The sequence below is a fragment of the Schistosoma haematobium genome, chromosome 5 (assembly GCF_000699445.3).
Source record: "Schistosoma haematobium chromosome 5, whole genome shotgun sequence".
Classification (NCBI taxonomy): Eukaryota; Metazoa; Platyhelminthes; class Trematoda; order Strigeidida; family Schistosomatidae; genus Schistosoma; species Schistosoma haematobium.
The window spans coordinates 14,741,247-14,762,315 of NC_067200.1; the positions used below are offsets into that span (position 1 = coordinate 14,741,247).

The 21,069-nt window shown below is 37.0% G+C and overlaps 1 protein-coding gene across 2 annotated transcripts; it reads right to left on the bottom strand.

Moving 5' to 3' along the window:
• Positions 1-3,249: 3,249 nt before the first annotated feature.
• ZRANB2 (Zinc finger Ran-binding domain-containing protein 2) lies at positions 3,250-12,925 on the bottom strand. Of its 2 annotated transcripts, XM_051217553.1 has the most exons (5): positions 12,839-12,925; positions 12,649-12,804; positions 10,481-11,020; positions 5,713-5,874; positions 3,250-3,624 (listed from the first exon to the last, which is right to left on the bottom strand). In XM_051217553.1, the coding sequence occupies exons 1-4, from the start codon at positions 12,880-12,882 to the stop codon at positions 5,745-5,747; spliced, it is 870 nt and encodes a 289-aa protein (XP_051064969.1). In that variant the 5' UTR covers positions 12,883-12,925; the 3' UTR covers positions 3,250-3,624; positions 5,713-5,744. The 2 variants fall into 2 exon arrangements, with proteins under 2 accessions (XP_051064969.1, XP_051064968.1); XM_051217552.1 differs by having other exon boundaries at positions 3,250-11,020; positions 12,649-12,925.
• Positions 12,926-21,069: the final 8,144 nt, after the last annotated feature.

Consider the following 21,069-nt stretch of genomic DNA (forward strand, 5'->3'; position numbering starts at 1 on the left):
TGTTGATTTTGATTTTCCTTAACTGATCACCCCCTCCCCCCATTCAGTTACACTTTAGATTAAGTTACTTATAAGTGTATTATTTTCAGTAAAATTTACCTCTCCCTTTCATCTATTTCATCGGATATATTTATTTGAAATGAATAAAATATACTGACGACTGAATAGTCAGTTTATTCTCATTTTTGATTTTTTTAATAAAATTAAAATCGTTCAGATTTTTCTTATTGATTGAAAGTTTGAAGTACAGTCTGCAATGTGCAGACAAATAACTAGTCAACTCGAATAATCGCATAATTTATATTAACGGATTATTGTTTAAGTTTGAGGAATTTGAAGGTGGATTGATACTGCATAACCATTTTATTAAGACAGAGCTGAATAAGAGTCATAATACCTTCTTGTTCTTAGACTAACTGTTAGTTTTTGATATGTCAGTCAAGTCAAGCCGTCAATGGTCAATCAGCAAAGATAGACATACCTGATTACACTAAATATAAGAGACCATCTTTTATGTAAAACTGATTCCCACTTGTCGACCGCTTTCAGTTTGTATCATGATAAGTTGCCGTTCTGATTTATATTTGGATCCTGATAGCTTGTTGGATAATTGATTCAAGTTTATCACGGAACCAAGTATCGTGTCTTATTGAGTTCACTGATTCAATGTTTAGTTCTACCGATATAATGATCAGTTACCAAGTCATATTGAGAATCTAGTATTCAGTGCAGCATCACAACCCAACCATAAAAATCTTAGCATTCTGTTTTTACACTTTACATAAACATAACAGAAAAATCTCAGAATTACTAAGGAGAGAATAACTTATTCCGTAAGTTTTAACTGCTTGATTTTTGTTACGTCCTATAGCCCATCAATAATCACGTAAAAAATCGCCAATCAGAAATTTGACTTGTATGATCTTGTCCCTATGCTAAGTCAGTAGTGCGTTAACTCTGAGTCCTTTTATTAGTTCTTCTTGCCTAACCCTGCCCATTGAGTCCAGAACATAATCTCAGCCTGTACTGTATGAATCATGCATTTCAGATATGCGCAGTTAATATACAGGCAAAGCACACCTCATCACGCCATAAAACAGAAATTAACAATTATACAAGATTAAGCCAAAAGTGGCTGTGAGTGTGGGATATTGTAACTAATACATCGGGAATAAGTTAAGCATGGTAAATTGGATCACAATAGCCAATAAGTCAAACGAAAGGAATATATACAGATACCCGATAAATACATGCGGTTATCCTTATAGTAGGGTGCAGTTAACATTAACTTATTGTATCATAAATCTTAATTCAGTCATATATATTAATAATGACTGTTTCAAGTGATTCTGATTGATCTTTTTTTCTTAAATAGTAAGTACTTGGACAAAATTTAAACCTACAAACAGATCATTAATTACAGGTATTGTGTAATTTATCTAATGAACATTTCATGCTTATCACAATGACCATGAGAAATTATTATTTATCTATAAGTTTGGTGACAAGCTTTCGATTAATACAAGATACACTTGATTTCAAACTTTACCTCGGTTTCATTGTTGAATAATGTCTGACAAATCATGGATTATTAGTTCAATGTCGTTCACTTATGGTGAAGATAATCCGGAAAAATATTTTTGAAGATCGGATTCGTATTAATGCACGTGGTTTAATGTAAACTAGGAAATATTCTGTATGTATTAATAACTACGATACCACAATGTAGTGTGCATGCATGAGACTTCTACTTTCTTATAAGTTTTGGTTAAATGGATTATCAAAATATTCCGAGTCAGAACCCTGGATACTTATTTATTTAAGTAGATATGTATTCACAGTTACGAGACATTCGGTTTTATCCACTAATCAACATATACACGAAGTAGTTTTCAAAGTTTGGGCTATTCCATTTACTCGTCCATATCTAACAAAAACATAGAACATTTATTTCTGAAAATATTTACTCGTTTTTTTAGATTTGAAGTATTGTGGGTTTATTGACTTCGCAAACTTGTTTACAAGGTTTCAGTTTATTTGACAGTCAATATGGCCTGCAGTCATTCTAACACAAAATTTATGTACACCTCAAATATACACTCAGTTAGAAGTGGAATATACGAGGCAATAGTTTCAGGGGCCTGATTACTTTGTTTGAAACGTGCTTTCGATAGCAACAAAAGCCAACCAGCAATTCTACGCTAACTGGAAAGATGAATACTACTAAATTTCTGCACTATTCAATACTAGAACTAAATTTCTCCCCACAGACCTCTTTATAAGCGTAGAATAATTGTCTTTTGGTTGGATTCAAGCTATAGTTAACCTTGAACTACAGTCAGTCTATGATGAATAGTATCACTTTTTGTAACAATCTACTATTCACTTATTACAAAGTAGAGACTATGTGAAGCTTTGATTGCAGGCAATATTCACGTTAAAAGATTGATGCATAATACCTAAAGAAAAGAGGATGCTTCTTGGTATATCTTCACTCAAGAGTTTTTAGTTACGAGGAATAATTGAAATTTTCTTAACCACCCGATATTTATTCTCTATGATCAGTCTATTCAATAGAAATATCACTTCACCATTCTTGTGAAGCTGTACTAGGTTTCACGGTCAAACGTATGTCATAGGTACTGTGAATTCGTCCTTGAAGAAAAATGAGACCGCCAGAAAATATAACCTAAGCGTCAGACTAATATTCATAGCAGTTTTCATATAGATTTGAGGAAACAAGAGATAAACAATATAATTTCATTTCACGTTAGAGAACGGTTATATACATAGATCGATAAAATTCGGTAAAATTGGACTGTTTATAAAATCCAGACTAATACCTTATGAATTTCCAGACTGGTTTTCCTTCAACTGATGTACAGACCTGATTGACATAGAGACGTTAATGTGTTATCGAGTGAAACAAAACGTTTTCTCTCGCACCAGCGGTTAATAGTGCAGCCGATAAGTTGAAATTAAATTCACTCTCAGTTACTCCATGTAATATTATGTCTACAGAGTTCACTGTTGAGTAAAAGCACTGTAAAACACACTTGTCGTACAAGTGTTTAGCAATTCTACAATAAATAAATACTAATCGTTTTATGAGAAAGTGTTTACTCAAATAGCTAAGTTAGTGGATATTTGACGCAAGTAAACTATCTAGTAAACTGATGATGTCTTCTCAAATAAATCACTGAGTTTTAATACAAAACTGCGGAAGTCCATATGAGTAAAGAGAACAATGCTGATGTCAATAAAAGATGTTATATATATAAAGCACAATATGAACACTGTACATATACACATAAGTAGAATAGATGTAAATTAACTAATGTTACGAATAATTATAATAAGAAGAGAGCAGAATAATTATATTTAGATCCTTTATATGATCCTTATTTTAAGAGAAAGACAGGAAATAAATCCCAATGACATAACCACACACACACATACAAAAAGGGGGATAGAGTTGCAAAAAGGTGAAGATGACATTGAAGCTGACATAGGAATGATGAACAATATACAATGACATCTTTATACTGTAATTTAATTATTTTGTAGGTAAAGGAGATAGAAAAAAATTGCTGTCCTGAATAACTGTTGTTTTGCAGGAGTGGCCTGATAGGTATAATGTTTATGATTTGAATGCCAACAGAATAGGTTGTGAAAAAATGAGGCATGATGATCGCATTTCCCGATGATGAACACAATGATACATGAATTCGGAGCAATGAAGAAAAAACAGGGATAAATAATCAGCCATCAGTCAACTTAAAAGAACTAAGATAAATGAAAAATTAATTATTTGGTTATTTATAAAATGAAATTCCTTGTAGTGATGGAAATGAGGGAGTAGCTTCATTGAGCCGTATAAAATCACTATCTAAATCAAAATACAAGGTACTTGTATATTAAATATAAGATCTATTAATCAACAGGAGTTAGGAAATTACCATAATAGATGACTTTCTAGTTGCCAGGATGCTCATACCCAGTTTGATATTGGAAAACAAAGTAATCAAACAACTTACTTCAAGATTTCACTATTGCACATTGATGCTATTGATTGGGGAAAGATTTGGTAAAGATGAATGGTACACACTGTCCAACAATAAACAGTTTCCCTGTTCATTAAAAGAACATATAGGAGTATGGCACATAGCTGGTTTACTGCTGTCTAAAGGGTCATTGAGGCGATATTATGCAAGGAAGAAATGAACGATGTAGTGACTTAACTGGATTTTCCATGCATAGTACGCGTTTTTGCTTATTAGGTTATGGACCTGTAGTGATTTATATGGTTGATTCATATTACATATGTCTAAGTAGTGACTGGCATTAGGTCGATGAGATAGAAACGTTTAGGTCCGCGAATGAATTAATTTTATCCATACATCTTAGTAACATGAACAATGACCTAGAATGTTATTAGTAGCTGAAAATGCAACTTGAAACTGCTCTGTATAGTTTTATAACCACACTGTTTAGCTTATAGTCTTGCATAATTAACTACTTTTTACTTCATATCCTTTACTAATCCAATTGAAATTACATTTTTCTCGACTTCTCTCATCATGGTATGCTACGAAATTCTTGCAATATAAATAGACTTATTAATATATTTAAAGCTATCTCACTGCTGTGCTAAACAAACAACGAAATTGCATCACCAGTACTCTTCTATATGAGGTTTTAATTTAAAGTTTTATATTGGATATTGTGTATATCTGATAGTTGAATAAATGGACAAACGATTACAGTAAATATTATATTAGTATAAACAATGGGAAAAAATATAAAGGTCAATTTTATGGAAATCGAAATGATTTAATAAAAAGACTGATCAGTTAGCCATAACGAACGTAGAGACTGGGACAAATTTGTGTTAGCACTAGTTTTCATATTGATATGAGTAAGGTTGTTGAACAAAACTGACTCCCCCCTTTAAGCTAATGAGGATATAGAATTACTGAAAAACTAATAACGACCAAGTAAATAAATGTTTGAAAGTTAAGATTATTTGTGTAAGATATCCAACTATAATATGAATGGGTTACTCTACAGAAATCTATGGATGATGGACATATGAAGATTATAGTTGATATTATATGAAACTGAACTTTTGATGTCAGTGGCTGCACAATACCAAAAGAACTATGAATTTCTCCAAATTAATACTTCGACAAATTGTTGGTGATTATGAAGTCTAACCTAAAAGATTTACAGAGTCAAGATTTACCAAAAATACAACTTGTTAACGGATCGTGAAGTCTATTACTATTCAAGTTTTTTTTTTGGGGGGGGGGTGAGGAATGGGTAGTAAACAATAAGTTTTTGATTGGTGCTTCCAAAGTGGAAAGTCGACTGCTTTTTCGATCATTTCATTGTGGACTATATTTATTTTTGTGTCCATAAACGCTTCAATACTAGTTTCTATGAGATTCTCATAGACCCATATCGATTACACCTAGATTGGAGCTTACAGATTTGTTTAGGATAAATTAATTTAAAAAAGATCGCTAACGAAGTAACTACTACGCAAAGTATAATGCATATATATATATATATATATATATATATATATATATATATATATATATATATATATATATATATATATATATATATATATATATATATATATATGTATATATAAGCGACACGGAGCGTAGAGATTATATTAGGGATTGGCACTTCTCTCTGTACCGGACATCAATCGATCGTGCTGCTGTTGTCCATTATTGTTTTTTTCGTTTGTGGTTTACACGAGTTGAGTTGTCACTATCATTGTCTGCATTCCCGTTGTTAGGATGAGATCGTTTGCTATTGGATTGATTTTCGAGTTTGGAAGATGCTTCACTGTGGGAACTAAAATTATAATATACAAGGTATGAGACATTTTGAGTACAACACAATCAAGAATTTAACATTTTAATAATTACTTGAGAGATAACAGACTATAAATTACTGTTTAAATCTTAGGCACAGGGCACAAAATTACAAGACCACAAGGCAAAATTAAGCCGGACGATGATTATATGATGTGGTAGAATAGAACGTTGATATCATTATCAGGCTTGTGAATGACTTAATAAAAGTCGATCTGTTCAAAAAGTCAACAAACGCAGTATAAATTTAATGCTGAAAACAAACCATATGTGAATCTTAATCAAACAAACTAACTTCAGTACCTTGACCCAACATGAAATTTAAAAAAGCCATTTGCTGATTATTCCACGAAAATAAAAATTTGTACGAATGCACCATTAGTAAACTATTACCATGAAATTATACACTACAATTACAGAACACATCGTCTTTACATACAAGAAAATTTAAAAACACTAACAGAATATTGAATCATATCTTAATATCAAGAAAAAGATAACTCAAGCACTACATTATGTAAAATAAAAGGGTTCATAAAAAATCAGTACTATTTGCGCGAAAAATTCTAACAAATAAGAAAGATATCATAAAGAACTGAATAAATAAATAATATAATATACATAGTGATTAATAGCTACTTAATATATACCAATCGGCGTGGAAAGACATCAGTATGAATTTAACTCGAAATATATGTAAACCACAAACCGAAGAAACAACAAACAGACAAAACAATATGGAACGAATCTACCAAATTATGAAGGAAATGTAGACTAATAATGCTAAGCAAAACAGTCGCTAACAATGTAAGTGTACATAGCAATAAGAGTCATGGAAGACAAGCTTAAAATTTACATTATTGAATTTGATATTGACGTTGTCCAGGGTAACTGTAGGCGTTTCACTCCAAATGTCCTGGTACGACCGGCGGTGGGGACAGTCACCTCACCTTCTCGAAATGCTTTCACACAGCCACTTCTAGGAAATTTCTACTCTGCATTCTCGTAGCGGGTGTGTTGTTTACGAAGTTGAGAGGACGAAAAGCGAATGTCCGGCGCTTTAACCGGGTTGGCGAATATGGGGGATCTACCTAGGGGAGTTGGAAAACTCTAATTCCAAAGCAATGTTGTACATGGGCTCCAGTATCCTGAAGGAACAAATGGCGTATGAACTAACCGTCGATCTCCGGCTACCATGGGACTGAGTCTCATGACGTTGCCCCACTGCTTTGTGGATCAGACCTTTAGGTCGAAGACTCTGGGAGTGGTCCCCTGCTTCAGTCTGGGCACCTAGGCAGTATCACAACCCACACACAAATCAATTGACTTGTTTGGCGAATATGTATTCGGTGCTCCTTTGTACCAATATTTATGTGTTCAAATAAGTAAATAAATAAATAATAAACGCTCAAACTATCTAGCTCAGAAAACCCAAATATTCACTTTGAATACTTAAAGAATGGTTGATATTAGCTGTACTAGTTCTCTAGCGTTATGCCAGTTGTATTAACAGTCTAACCACTATAGACTAATGATTACTACGATTTGTTGAACTATTCTATCGAATTGTCTGTTGAAGAAGGGTGTACATAAAGTGTGTTAACATCTTGAGGGCTCTGTATACAAACACCTCTGGCAAAATGATGGCATGCAACCACCTCACCACTGATCTACTCAAGCATTGGGGTTAGACAGGTTTCTCTAATCTTGCCATTCTTCTTTAACTTTGCCATCGGTGACGTTCTGGAAACATCTCTGATGGAAGTAGATAATGAGGGTGCGGACTCATTACCCAGAAAAAGACTTTTCGACCTTTGGCATGATGATGATATTGTCTTACTGTGCGATGATTCAAACCCTGCAAATCGCTCTTAGTCAGTTGGTAACCAATGTCCATAGGTATGGCATGTGCTTTGCACTTTCCAAATGCAAAGAGTCTTTACAAAATTGACAGGAACTTGTGCATGAACTCAGTCCTGTTAGTGAACAATTAGTAGTCAAAACGTCCATATATCTGTAGTTGTGTAATTGCTGGAGGTGGCGTAACTGATGAGATTGGTTTAAATAAAGTGAAAGCTAGAGAAGCCTGTGTCAATCTGGGCTATCTTTGATGCTTTCGTGATGTTAATTTGGTTGTTAAAGGTTGAGTTGAAAACGTGTCGGTGAGAGCAATCTTGCTATATGTTTGTGAAACCTGACATCTCATCATTGGGGATGTTAGACAACTATGTGTTTGGTTAACGTTATCAAAGAAGGATTGGTGACGTTCAGTGGCAATAGCATATTAGTGATGCGGCGACTTGGGAACGTGTGTTTGGGCACAGTGACGATAATTCGGTTAATGTCACCAATTTTAAACATAGATTTTGGCGGCATGGACATAAGCTACGAATGTTGTCCCAGCGAATTCCACCTCGTATATTATTTGCCGACGCAGGGACTGGTTGGAAAAAGTGAAGATACTGTGATATGAAAGCTGTACACGACTGGACTCTGTCAGCCCTCCATAGTTTCCTAGTCGGGCCTTACAGATATTGCAACACAGTAACTTGAGACATTATTAGGTATCACTTAGAAGCTAGCAGTGGCTTTGTTATAATCTTATTTTACTTTCATAAAAGTGAGAGAAGCTCCAGTAACAGACGATTTTTGCTGGTTGTATTTTTCTCGACAGAACTGCTTCCCTCATAATTTTTTTAAACTTTCATTAACGTTTATGCATCTGTTGATTTTGTTTTAGATTATGTTTATCTTCCTTCCTGTATCGCTTCATAATCTCATTTCCTTATTGCGTGACACATAATTATCTTGGTGCCTCCTTGTACCAGTATTCATGTATCTCAGTCAGCCAGTCACAACGTAGGACCAGGCACATATATGCAACGGTCCAAGTTGCCACACCTCATTAACACAACAAGATCATAGAAGTAGTTACTTCAACGATAGTAATATATCAAAGAAAGATTGTGTATAAGCATATAATACAGGAAGAAAGAATTAGCTCGTAGAAAGAAAGGCACACAGCAATTCTAATCTCATGGTTTAAGGGAAGACAAAGAGTCTGTACACCTACGCTATTGTGATCGATTCTGAGCCATATCACCCACAGTCTCCAACCATAGGTTACGATAGTCACGCGGACCCCAACCAAGTAGTCTGCATCTAACAACATGGCTCAGACTAGAAGTTAGTCACTTCAAGGACTGATACCACGTTTTGGTTTGGTCACCCTTAACTTTCTTCCAACCATTCCCAACACTAGACAGCATTGTACGTCGTGGTAATCGATGTTCAGGCATATGTAACACGTGGCCCAACCATCTCAGTCGATGAAGATTCGCAACCTCATCAACTGATTTACCATCATTCCCTAATACCCTGAGTTTCACCTCAGTACTACTTACCCGGTGATCCCAACAGATGCGAGCAATATTTCTAGAACATCTGTGATCAAATACGAGTATCTTCTACCCTTAATGGCCACATTCCGCAGACGTGAAGTAAAACAGAACGAACTGCTGCGCAGCCTTCGCCATAGGTGACATAAGTTGTCAAAAGCCAAACCAACTTTCTAAATCCGTGCAGAGATTTTGTCAGACACCAACCCATTAGGGCTGATCAGACTTCCAAGATAAGTGAAGTTGTCAACGCGTTCGACTATTTTACTCCCTATCTTTAGTTTAGGTGTTGACGCAGGCCAGTCCTGAAGCAACAACTTGCATTTAGAGGGGCGGGAAACGCATCTCAAACATCCTGGCATTGTTGCTCAGTGCTACCAAAAGACTGCATTTTATCAGCGCCTTCACCAAACAGGACTATATCATTTGAGTATTCCAAGTCGATAAGTGACCTCCTGGGAAGAGATCAATTCTTGAAAATTCAGACGACGAGAACCTTATTTCCAGCACTAGGTCTATGATGAAATTGAACAAAAATGGAGATAATGGACAGTGTTGTCGGACACCACCTGAGGTTACGAAATCAAATGACAGTTCGTCATAAGCTCTGACTCGCCTATTAGTGTTCGATTAAAGAGCATTTACCATATAGGCTTTGACATTACAATCTGAATAGTATAGCTCAATCCTTTGACGCAACCACACAGGTTCCCAGCACCCTGGTGGACCAACTTATGTATATAAATAAAATAGTGTTCTTCATTTTTTATGATAGTTTAGTAGATTATTACTCTTGTAAGGACACTGAACACCTTGGGATCGCAAATATATTTTCAACCACACTGAATCCATTACTAACATCAGTCATAGCTACTGAGATGGCTCTGGTAACCTGCTTTCCGGTTGCTTACGTTAATACTCACATGAGTTGTTCAATAATTGTTAACTAGGTCACTAAAACTCTGTGGTTTTTTCTACTTGATTATTAACATCTAAAACTATCTTATGAAAACTATGTATATTATACGATATCAGTAAACAGCTTTTGAAAAATGTCCAAAGTTCTTCGATTCATACATAGTATAAATATCAATGAATAAAATGATAGAAAACTAATTGGCCAAAACATATTAACCTGAGTACATAAATTGACTTCCGTAAATATAAAATATTTAAAATTCAAAATACCTTGATGAGTCAGAGTGTGATGAATGTGAGGTCTGGCTAGAAGATGAGGAAGAATCAGAGTCTGAATCCGAAGAAGAAGAGTGGCTATGACTTCGTGACTTGTTTTTTGCAGCTTCTTGTGAAGATGCAGGTTTTCGTTGATTTGATAACTCATCATCCGAATCGTTGTTTCCTGCCCCCCAAATATCATACTTTGAGAGATCAGCATCATCACCAGAATCTTCATCTTCACTATCATCACCTTTATTATTGCCATTTTCGTCCTCATCATCTTTATCATGAACTCGTGTAACAGAATTGTTACCCAAATTGGACGAGTCATGGTTGCTAGATTGCTCACTCTGATTTTTTCGAAAGCTTTTCTTTTTACGACCGAATTCATCAAACTCATCATCTGAGTCTCTGCGTTCTCTGTACTCTACTACTTCATCACGCTCCATAAACCCTCCACCATAACCTGTTCTTTCGCCTTGTATGTCGACCTTCGATCCATTGCACACGTTGCAGGTACTTCGACGTGCCCAGTTGATATTTCCACATCTATATACAATGTTTAAGAAACAAACTGAGAATAAACAATGAAGATGTGAAATAAGTCATCATTTACCTACTGTTAAAAACACTGAATTAAAGATGATTTGTAAAATCGTACACTCCAAACTTCGGAGGAGTAAGAATTAGAACGCTGTCAAAACATTCAGAGAAAGGGGTTCGGAAAAGAAACTAGTCCGGTTGATTAAACTACTGATGCGCAAAATATATCAAAATAATTATATGAGTACTTAGAATGGGAAGCATATTTAAAGAGGAAAAGGATAGATGCTATAGAGCAAATTACGCTTTTTAGACCGATATGTACAAGTTATACGGCATGTAAGTATAAGGTATTTCACATACTAAGTTTTTATTGCTTGAATGAGGTGAAGGCAGGACTGGGAACTAGTATTTAGAAAGAATCCAACGTTCGTTTGGTGGGGCCATAATTTGTGGACGACCTTTGAGGAACGATTAAGTGACCTCAAGGTAACTCATCTACTCACCAATGTCAAAAAAGTGTAGATTAATCAGGAATTATAATTTAAGGTTATGAATCAAAGTAAAGGTTTTCTTTACAAACATCAGCTATTATTTATTATTTTATTTGAACACATAAACATTGTTGCAAGGAGGCATCAAATAAATATGTACCACATAGATCATTCGATTCGTGTGAGGGCCAGGATAATGCCTAGATGCCCAAACCGAAGCAGGTGGTTTTCTTAGGGGGCCAAACCCGAAACCATTGACCTAAATGTCTAATCCAGAAAGCAGTGGATCAACGTCAGGAGATACAGTCCCATGGTAGCCGGAGATCGACGGTGGGTTTATACGCCATTTGTTCCTTCAGGATACTGGAGCCCATGTGCAACATTGCTTTGGGATTAGGGTTTTCCAACTCTCCTAGGTGAACTCTCTGTGTCCACCAGACATCAGCTATAATTCCAAAATGCTATTTGAATATGAGGATAAGTTAATTTTGCGCCAAAACTCAGGGCCTTTTTTCCTTAATTTCATTGGGTTGTTCATAAATTATGGTCTCGCTGTTAATACTAAGCTTGACTGATGTCACATTAAAAGTTCGATATACATGCAAGATTAATTTACACGATGAACTTCAACCGAGATCCCATTTTGAGCAGCAGAATGTTAGCTTCACGCGTAAGAGGGTTAGCTATGGGGACGAACAAATCAGATTTTAGAAAGTACGTGTGGAATTCTTGCTCAAAATATAAATGGTTATAGTGTTATATTATGACTGGATTCAGTTCGTGTAAAAGTCATGACACTAATCCTGAATCATAACCTCAATTCCTGACTTCATATTGAGTTTAATTTCTGCAAAGTCACTCTTGGGATAGCACAAGCTTGTTTTTATACTTTGGTACCACCCATAAAAAGCCAATAAAAATAAATAACTGAAATTCGTGTCCACAAGGAAGTGTAATAAGAGTTGAACCCATTGCAGAATAGAAGCGTACTATGGGATACCTTTAACAATCTTGCTGCGGAGAAGACATTAACTTATTTAAGGCAAAGTAACGTTTTATAGTGAGTAGCCACTAGGATGACACTGAACTATAGCACGTGGCTGCACTCGAAATCATTAAAGATTTTCATCGCGCACTTACGTCTTACAAATCCAATCATCTGGACTGAAAAGACCTTTGCTTTTTTCAGCTAGCTGTTTCCCGACCTCTAAACCAGCATTACCTGAAGCCACAAATTTCCTAGGCTTGTCACAACGGTTGCACTTGTCCCTTTTAGCAAAATTCACATTTTTACATCTGAAAGCTTATTTGTGAAGGTTGGCAATCTTACTTTGGATCACTACAAACCCAATCTTCTTTTGATGAGCGAGACATAGATGTGCAACGTTACAACTGTAATCCCGCGGATAACTATTCGTACACTTAAACACCATTAAGCGTAATAAACTGTATATTTTTATTATAAGTGAAACTCTACGTTTTCCGATTATTTTCTAAAATTAGGGCTACCACATCCTTGATTGGATATGAGAAATTTATAAGATTTTCAGAATAAACAGTAATTTCCATGTGTCTTTATTGAATTAAAAATTTCATCAAAACTGTCTGCCACGACGACTCAGTGGGAACATATTGCTCGAGAAGGTACTTTTTTACTATACTTTGGTCTCATTTGTTAAACGCATAGTATGAGTCTTTGTCGTGTCCAGAAAAGTGTCTGGTTATCTAAAGTATGTTCTACGAATTCTTGATTACAGTTTGAGCAACTACCAAGTCCTCATCAGCAGAAACTTACTTACCTGGCATTTTTCTCTGGAAGATCTTACACGATGAGAAGGATGTGGTTGCCAGTAGTTGCAAGGGATAAGTAGCACGGCGTACCCACTGGTGATCTGGTGCTGATGAGTGAATTGGCGCTTCAGTAAGGAGGTGTCCCTTAAAACTAATGAGATCGACGTCACTGTGGAAGACTTACAGAACCAGTTATTTTTGGGATTTATTTGCTGCTACAGCTCACTCCTCCTAGTGGGGTAGTGGTTACTTTAGGACGTGGTCAGACGGAGTTTTAAAACCAACGACCTTGCCGTTGGTCAACACTATTGCTTGCTATGTTCATCAGCATCTGGTAATCCTTCCCCAACAAAAGGGGCCATATGGTAAAATGTGACAGCAAAAAATGTACAGTGAAACTTTTAATTGATTGTATACCACGTCAGTTTTTCATAAATCCCATGAGTCCTGCAAAGTAAAAAACTAAAAGTATAAGTGCATGTTGAGATACAATAGTATGTGCGCAATCATGCAGAACTTTCAATAAAGGAGTGCATCATAATTTTGAAGTTAACATGGCTCGACTGTATGGAAAGAAACTCAAGACTAATGTGCTTTTCTTCTAAATGGTCGGCTTTTAGAGAGTTATGTCTGACGTTATCGTTACAGTTTCATCGATGATAGAGTATTTAGGTGTACTATGAGGGACATGGAAGAATCCTTTATATGCGATCGTGATGAATCATGCCGTACTAAATCATGTGCACTATGTCGTACGATAGGCTGAATGAAAATATCAGCTCACTGTGGTCGGGCGAAAAAGGGTTTCGCTAAACCCATAGCGTTTGTAAGCCTACTCATGTAAGAGTTTAGATCCATATTCATTGAAGGACATTAGATTACAGGTCCTAGTAGTCGGAGTAATCCTCGGTAAATGAGTTGTGCAGCAGTGTATCCAACGTCAGCTTTTACTGCACTGTGAATACCGAACAAAACGAGCGAAGGAGAGTCGGTCCACTGTGAAACGTTTGCAGCTGAGAGCAAAGCTTTCATCTATCAGTGAAATCGTTCTACCAACCTTTTAACCTATGGGTGATGTGTGGTATTTTGGAATCACGTGATTTCTGGTAGTGTAACAAGACAGCTGGAAAGTCCGGATTCGAACTAGCGTCCACGGTTTGTGATGATAGTTGAAGGGCCACTGGAGCTCGCTATCCATCATTTGACGACGGGGCAGGCTAGTGTATGGGCAGTGATGTCCTCGATAAGCACTGCTTCTTGCCATTATGTGAAATGGTTCACACACGTTAAGAAGTAATAGCGTCCATTTGAATCTGGTAAGGGTCCTAACAAACCAATATGAACATAGTCGAAAGGGGTGTCGGGAGTTGTGAAAGAGCATAGAGGACATTTGCTGTGTCGAATCACCTTAGATTTCTTGTAGTTTACACTGGATCGTGGCCACTTCCTCACGTCCTTATTTATACCAGCCTAATAAGACCGTTTTGCTATGAACTAGATGGTTGATGAGGACGTTTGTACAACGTGTTGAGGACGCTGCATCGATAATATTTCTGCACTATTAGGCGATCCCCACCCGCAGATGCGTCACACAGTAGAGCTTCCTTACCTGTTCCCATCTGTTCGATCTGTAGATTTGTGGTTGTCGAAGATAACTAGTTTTGAAGATCAGTATCATCTTTTCGAATGTCGATGCCTTGGGAACTGTTGAGGGAGGTTAAGTACCGTATTTCCAAATGGAATTTTATTTACATGGGGTTATTTGGGGCTGTAGATGAATAACTAATATTTCACGTTGTAGGACAGTGTCTAGTGGGACACCCTAGGGTACAGGTTTTAGTCTTCAGTGGTGTGTTGTTCATTCTGCATACAAACGACCTTATTAGTTTCTTATAATCATTAATCTTCTTATATGCCGACGAAATTAAGATGGTGAAGGGTAAATAAAGAGACGAAGCGTCTGTACTGATATGGATTTTCCCAGAAATGTGTTGTATATCTGAAGTGAACTGTGAGGGGCAGTCCAATTACCAAGACTCTCGAGTGGAGTGCTTGCCTGGATACGAACTTAGAGAGAAGGTAAGAGGTTTGTGATCGGTGGAAAGAGTGGATTCTCGGCCTTCCATGGAGTGTTAGAAGTGCTGTGCAACACAACAAATGTCTAGGAGTCCCCATCCGACGGTGTTATACCTCGGCTCAGTGTCCAACAATCGTTTCGAAAGGAATGCCATTGAAATATATTGCTCCGACAAAGTGAGCTAGAAAAAGATTTACCGGAACTATACCTAAAATAGGGATTAAACCCTACTTAAAGTTTCTGGCGACATCAGTCTTCAGTAATAGGAACAGTAGGTGAATGGACCTCACTGTTTGCTTTCCATTGAAGATCCAGCTTCTCCTTGGAATTGTTCACTACTTGTTCGTGTAAAGCCTTTCACTCATTGGTCACTAAATGAGAAGAACGGGCCTTCACTCCGAGTTTATTGGATCGCGGTTAATGAACCTTCTTGCTGTGGCCCCAAAGATTATTAGTGCTGTGGAGAGCAAAATGATAAAACACATTAACACACAAATCGTAATTAAAGTTACAAAATGCCAAAATGAGGTCACATGGCATCCTACGACACGATAAGGTGGAAGGGTTTGGGTGTGCTAAGAGCTCATTGTGAGAATTTCTGGGAAGGCCTTTCACTAATTTTGCTTATACATGCTGAATACGCTCACGCAAGTTGCTATCTTTCATAAGACACGATCCGGTTGCTTGATTGCATTACTGTAGATGTGGTCTTACCTTGGTGGAACATAAACTTCGAAACATCTCCTCGTTAAAAAATTTAAATGGGCGATGAATTAACTATTACACTCGGAAATTTTCGGTGGCTACTGCGTTGCAATGCGTAGTTGTTTTCAAATCTTGATGTAAAAATTGCCCCTAAGTCTCTGTGTCCCTGTACGTATGGAGGCTATGTACCGTTGATAGTTCACTGGCAACTATTACCTTGTATGTGCATGAGTGCACTTTTTCTAATTAGTTGCTAAGCCCTAAACTTGGGATCACTTAACTAGTTCGTCTAGGTCAGCCTGGAAACAAACATGATCAGCCTCACTTTTTATTATTCTCCAGATTTCGATGCCGATGACTTGAACAATAACAAAAATTCATTGACGTAGGAAAAGAAAAGTAGAGGACCTAAGATGGTATCTTGGGGTGGGAAAAAGACTTTTTGAAGTGAATCGTGGGTGGCTTTGAAGTGATATTGGCGAGGCATAAAGGCAATTGTGAATGTAACTTATCAAGACCCCGGCACCTTACTATATATGAGGTTAGTGACCAACTGAAGAACAGCTTCCTTAGTCAAATGTGCAGGTCTTAAAGATAGTATCTGTGTTGTGGTTGTGACAAGTTTCGTTAACAATACGTGCAGAGTAGATTTCTTTGAGATAATTTGATAAAGGTTCGGCTTTTGCCAAACCTGATCCAGCTGGCATATCTGAATTTTCGTGCAACAAAAATGGAGGAGTAGCATCACTACGTTCTGTTCTTTGTTTAATGCTCAAAAACAAACATTTTGGACAGGTACGGCTAACATGTGCCAACTGTCGTAAGTAAATGTTAGGATATCTGGCTGTGGTCTTTTTACACATATTTCAGATTTTTCGGTACCCACACTTGAGTGATTAGTGTGTTATTGACAAGAATAATTCCAGAAATGTTTCCTACGCCTCAGCAGGCTTCGGGTATCTTTGTCGATTCATGGAGTGCAACGTGGTAGCCCAAGTGTTGACCATGGGATGTACGGTAATGTTATGAACTCGAGTGGAACTTTAAACTCATTTCACTCGTTTCCAATAAATCCATGTGCATTGATCCATCAACACGTTCAGATAGCATAGCTTTCGTGCTTAAAGGCAACCTTCATTCTGTTGATAGAAGAGACCAGACTAGTAGCAAGTAGGTCGTTATTTAGATCGAGAGACAGTCCCAGTGGACAGGGGGATTACCTATTCAAATAAACAAAGCCTTTCGACATTCAATATAAGATAATAGGAAACATAATGCCTATACGAAATAAGGAAGTGAATGAGTACTTGAGCTATATTTTTTTGACACATAGTTGTTTGAGGTCAACTCTTAACTAATCAACCTAAGTTGTTACAGAGTCTCCGATTGCCTGAATGTTAGTTCATCAGATATTGGGAGGAGGTTGAGCATATAAATAATGTATATTGCGTGTCCGAAGCCTAAAGTGCAATAAAACGTAGCCACTAGTTACCAGTGGGAGAAGGTGCTAATTGTCGATGACATTGTTATAATGACGTGTAAAGACAAGATTCAGCAATGACGGTCCATGTTCAAACCAACACGTATCGGTTTTCTGATACATTTTACAAGCTCACATCAAATAATGATTGATATCAGGCTGTTATCGAAACATACATCTGAAGTTGTAAGCTCTATCCACTTGATATGCGGCGAACTGAAATCTCCACCGATGTGACAATATTCGGCCTTACTCTAAGAACAAATATGACTTAAGATCAAGTCGTCAGTTAAACAGCGTGGGCTACAGAACATTCGTCCTAAAGTCACTAAACCGTGTCTAGATTTAGTTTTACAAGTAACCTCACATGTACCACTATAACGCTGCTCGGATGCCCTCGATTTTGCACAAAAGTGATCTCTAACATAAAGTATTGTAGTGGCATTGGACAATAGCCACGCAATCCACAAAGCTGTGAACACGAGACTACTCAGAAAATAGATATTCAATATTTAACGCGGAGAAATACCTAACAATAGAGAAGGCGCGAACAAGGAATTGAATGGACTGGAGTTGATCGAGTGGCATGGCTCGGCCATGCAGGCGTGGTCTCTGCTGAATGTTACCTTATATCTTCTATTCATATTAAATATATTGTTCTTTCTCTAGCCTAACCTTGTTCTACACCATGTATTGGTAATCGGTGCGATACAGTGAGTTGGTGTAGTTGATGGTGTGACTTCCACGTAAGATCTTATAGATTAGGCAGTTATATCATGACAAATCTACAAATTTAGGATTAGGTCTATTATTAGAGCAGTACTAATATCATAGTAGACCATAATTCTACAGTATTATGCCTCCTCCTTTGTGATTTTTAACTCTATCACTTGTAATACAGACGTAACTTGCAGTGATTAGAGCTACGTTTCTAATAAAACAGTTATCTTTGTGCTTAATTCATCCATCCCACTTACCGAGTATTAATACGTTAGTGATATGGAATACTGGACCTCTTCTGGTAGTATATTTATGATGTTAGATTTAACCATATCCAAATTGTCTGCATGATTTTAGCATAGTCATTTTCTTTCGACTCCTCCAGGTTCAAACTTATTAAATTAAGAACGGATTTGGCTGCTTTGAAAGTCGCAATCGTTGTTTTTGACAGTGTTGCTGTTTCGCGTATGTCAACTTACTTACTTACTTACTTACGCCTGTTACTCCCAATCGAGCATAGGCCGCCGACCAGCATTCTCCAACCCATTCTGTCCTGAGCCTTCTTTTCTAGTTCCATCCAATTCTTGTTCATTTTTCTCGTGTCTATCTCCATTTCCCGGAGTAATGTGTTCTTTGGTATTCCTCTTTTCCTTTGGCCTTGAGGAATGCATGTCAGGACTTGTCTTGTCACACAGTTGAATGCATTCCTCATTGTGTGTCCTATCCACTTCCAGCACTTCTTTCTGATTTCTTCCTCCGCTGGGATCTGGTTTGTTCTCTCCCACAGTACGTTGTTGCTAATATTGTCCGGTCAACGGATCCGAAGTATTTTGCGTAGACAACTGTTAATAAACACCTGTATCTTCTGGATGATGGCTTTCGTAGTTCTCCAAGTTTCCATCCCATACAGTAGAACTGTCTTGACATCGTATGTCAACTACTAAGAGTTCTTCTTTGGTTGCTTTTGGGTCTGAGTTACTTGAATCGAACAAATTACTCACGATACATTCAATGAGATAAAACTTTCCGATTACGCTAGGATTAAATATTGTCTCACTTTGGGACTTTGGCGAAGTATTCTGTGACGTGAAATATGATTCTACTAAAACGGGCGCTGTTTGTAGTTATGTTTTTTCTCTCCTTTATTTCGACACTACCCTCGATTTCCCGTCAGTCGGAGCATTCACATAGGGACTACTCAGGATGTTGACTGCTTTATCCAGGTCTTCGGGCACCAGAGTACACTTGTGACTACGAATATTCGCTGGTATTCCACTCTTTAATTATTTTAAAAGAGACTCCCTTATAGTATGATGCTCTCGGGCTCTGGGGCATCGCATAACAGCACCTACTACACTAATACATTCTTCGTTATCAGTACCTATATTACTAATCTGGATCTTATCAACGTTTTTGCTGGCCGACGTAAAAAGGCTAAATATGAAGAAAAAAACAAAATAACCACTGGTGTGATAATCAACTAAAAAGCGCAATGCAAAACGGATTTTAAAAAATTCCAAGGCTTCACGGAAATAAACCAAGTCGAAGCCAAACAAGTATGCTTTGATACAATGGATGCATCGAAGCAAAGTTAGTCCATAACTAGTAGGAAATGGCCGCAATTAAACGCGACTCACTGGCCCTTTTTAAAACACGAGCGTAAATTTCAATTCGAGCTTGTAACATTCCCAATAAAGGCGTACAGAGAGTAAGTTTTGCTTCTCAGTAGTTCAAATACCTTTGTGACTACAGAAATTTTGACTAACAGAGATTCTGGCTTTTCTATCTCGTAAAATTTAAATTTTGTTTTATTTTTTAAGTACTCACTAGTTCCTATTACATTTCATGGCTCGTAAATGAATTTAGAGTCATGATCTTAGAAACGCGATTCATGGTCACTTTCTTCCAAATAATCCTACTCTCTGTGGTAGTTTGCAATCCGGTGAGCTGAATTAAGATGGTTTGATTTAACTTAGAATCTTTATCTGTCGCCCCAATCTAACAAGATAGATCCAATGTAATATAAATACTTTAAATTAATATGAACACAGGTACTTTCTGCCCTCCGGGATTTCAATAGCACTTCTGTTACTCGAGGCACTCATTTGTGTCATCGCTACGGTTGGAAGTTGTCTTATCCAAAACATTTTTTGTATCCTTTAGTAGTTTTCGTGTGTCAGCGTAAATACGGGCGTACTAAAATGTATTGGTATATTTCTCTACACAAGTGAGCGTTCACTTAAAATCTTGATATTCTCAACTAGTTGCATGATATTCTAGTTTATCATCGCATATTTTGACATAAATGCTTCATGATAAATACTCAACATTGACAATCTCTCAATCTTGGTGGAAAATTTGGGAGTTTTGTGCAATTTCCCCAAAAGATCCCCAATCGTCCCCAAAACGGATAAAAGTTTCAAAAATTTAGAGATTGGGTGGTTTGTGGGTGATTTTGAATGTCTCATACATCAGATTCAGATTTGTGTATTTAAACAGGAATACCTACGGTCTGTGTTAATCCTCCTCTAGTAAGGTGAAAGTGTATAGTATTTTCTTGGTTGACTCGATTGAAGGCGCGGACATCATTTATTCGGGCAACAGGTTCCAAGAGTTGAGAGCTCGATGTGAAAATCTGTAGGCCATCTATATTTCGTCCTTTCTTGGGCCGTGGCCTAGAGGTTGTCGGTCAGGACTACGGCTACTGACTCTTCTGTAATGCCGTAGCTATTTCTCGTTGTATCTTCAATATGCATGTAGACATTGAATGGCATCAAAAATGTTTTAG

Excerpts from the sequence above, each read along its gene's own strand:
- ZRANB2 (XM_051217553.1), bottom strand. The coding sequence starts at position 12,882 with ATGTCTCGCTCATCAAAAGAAGATTGGGTTTGTAGTGATCCAAA. Across the intron at positions 12,805-12,838 it reads TGGGTTTGTAGTGATCCAAA|ATGTAAAAATGTGAATTTTG; the intron begins GTAAGATTGCCA and ends ATAAGCTTTCAG. Across the intron at positions 11,021-12,648 it reads GATGATTGGATTTGTAAGAC|ATGTGGAAATATCAACTGGG; the intron begins GTAAGTGCGCGA and ends CATTGTATATAG.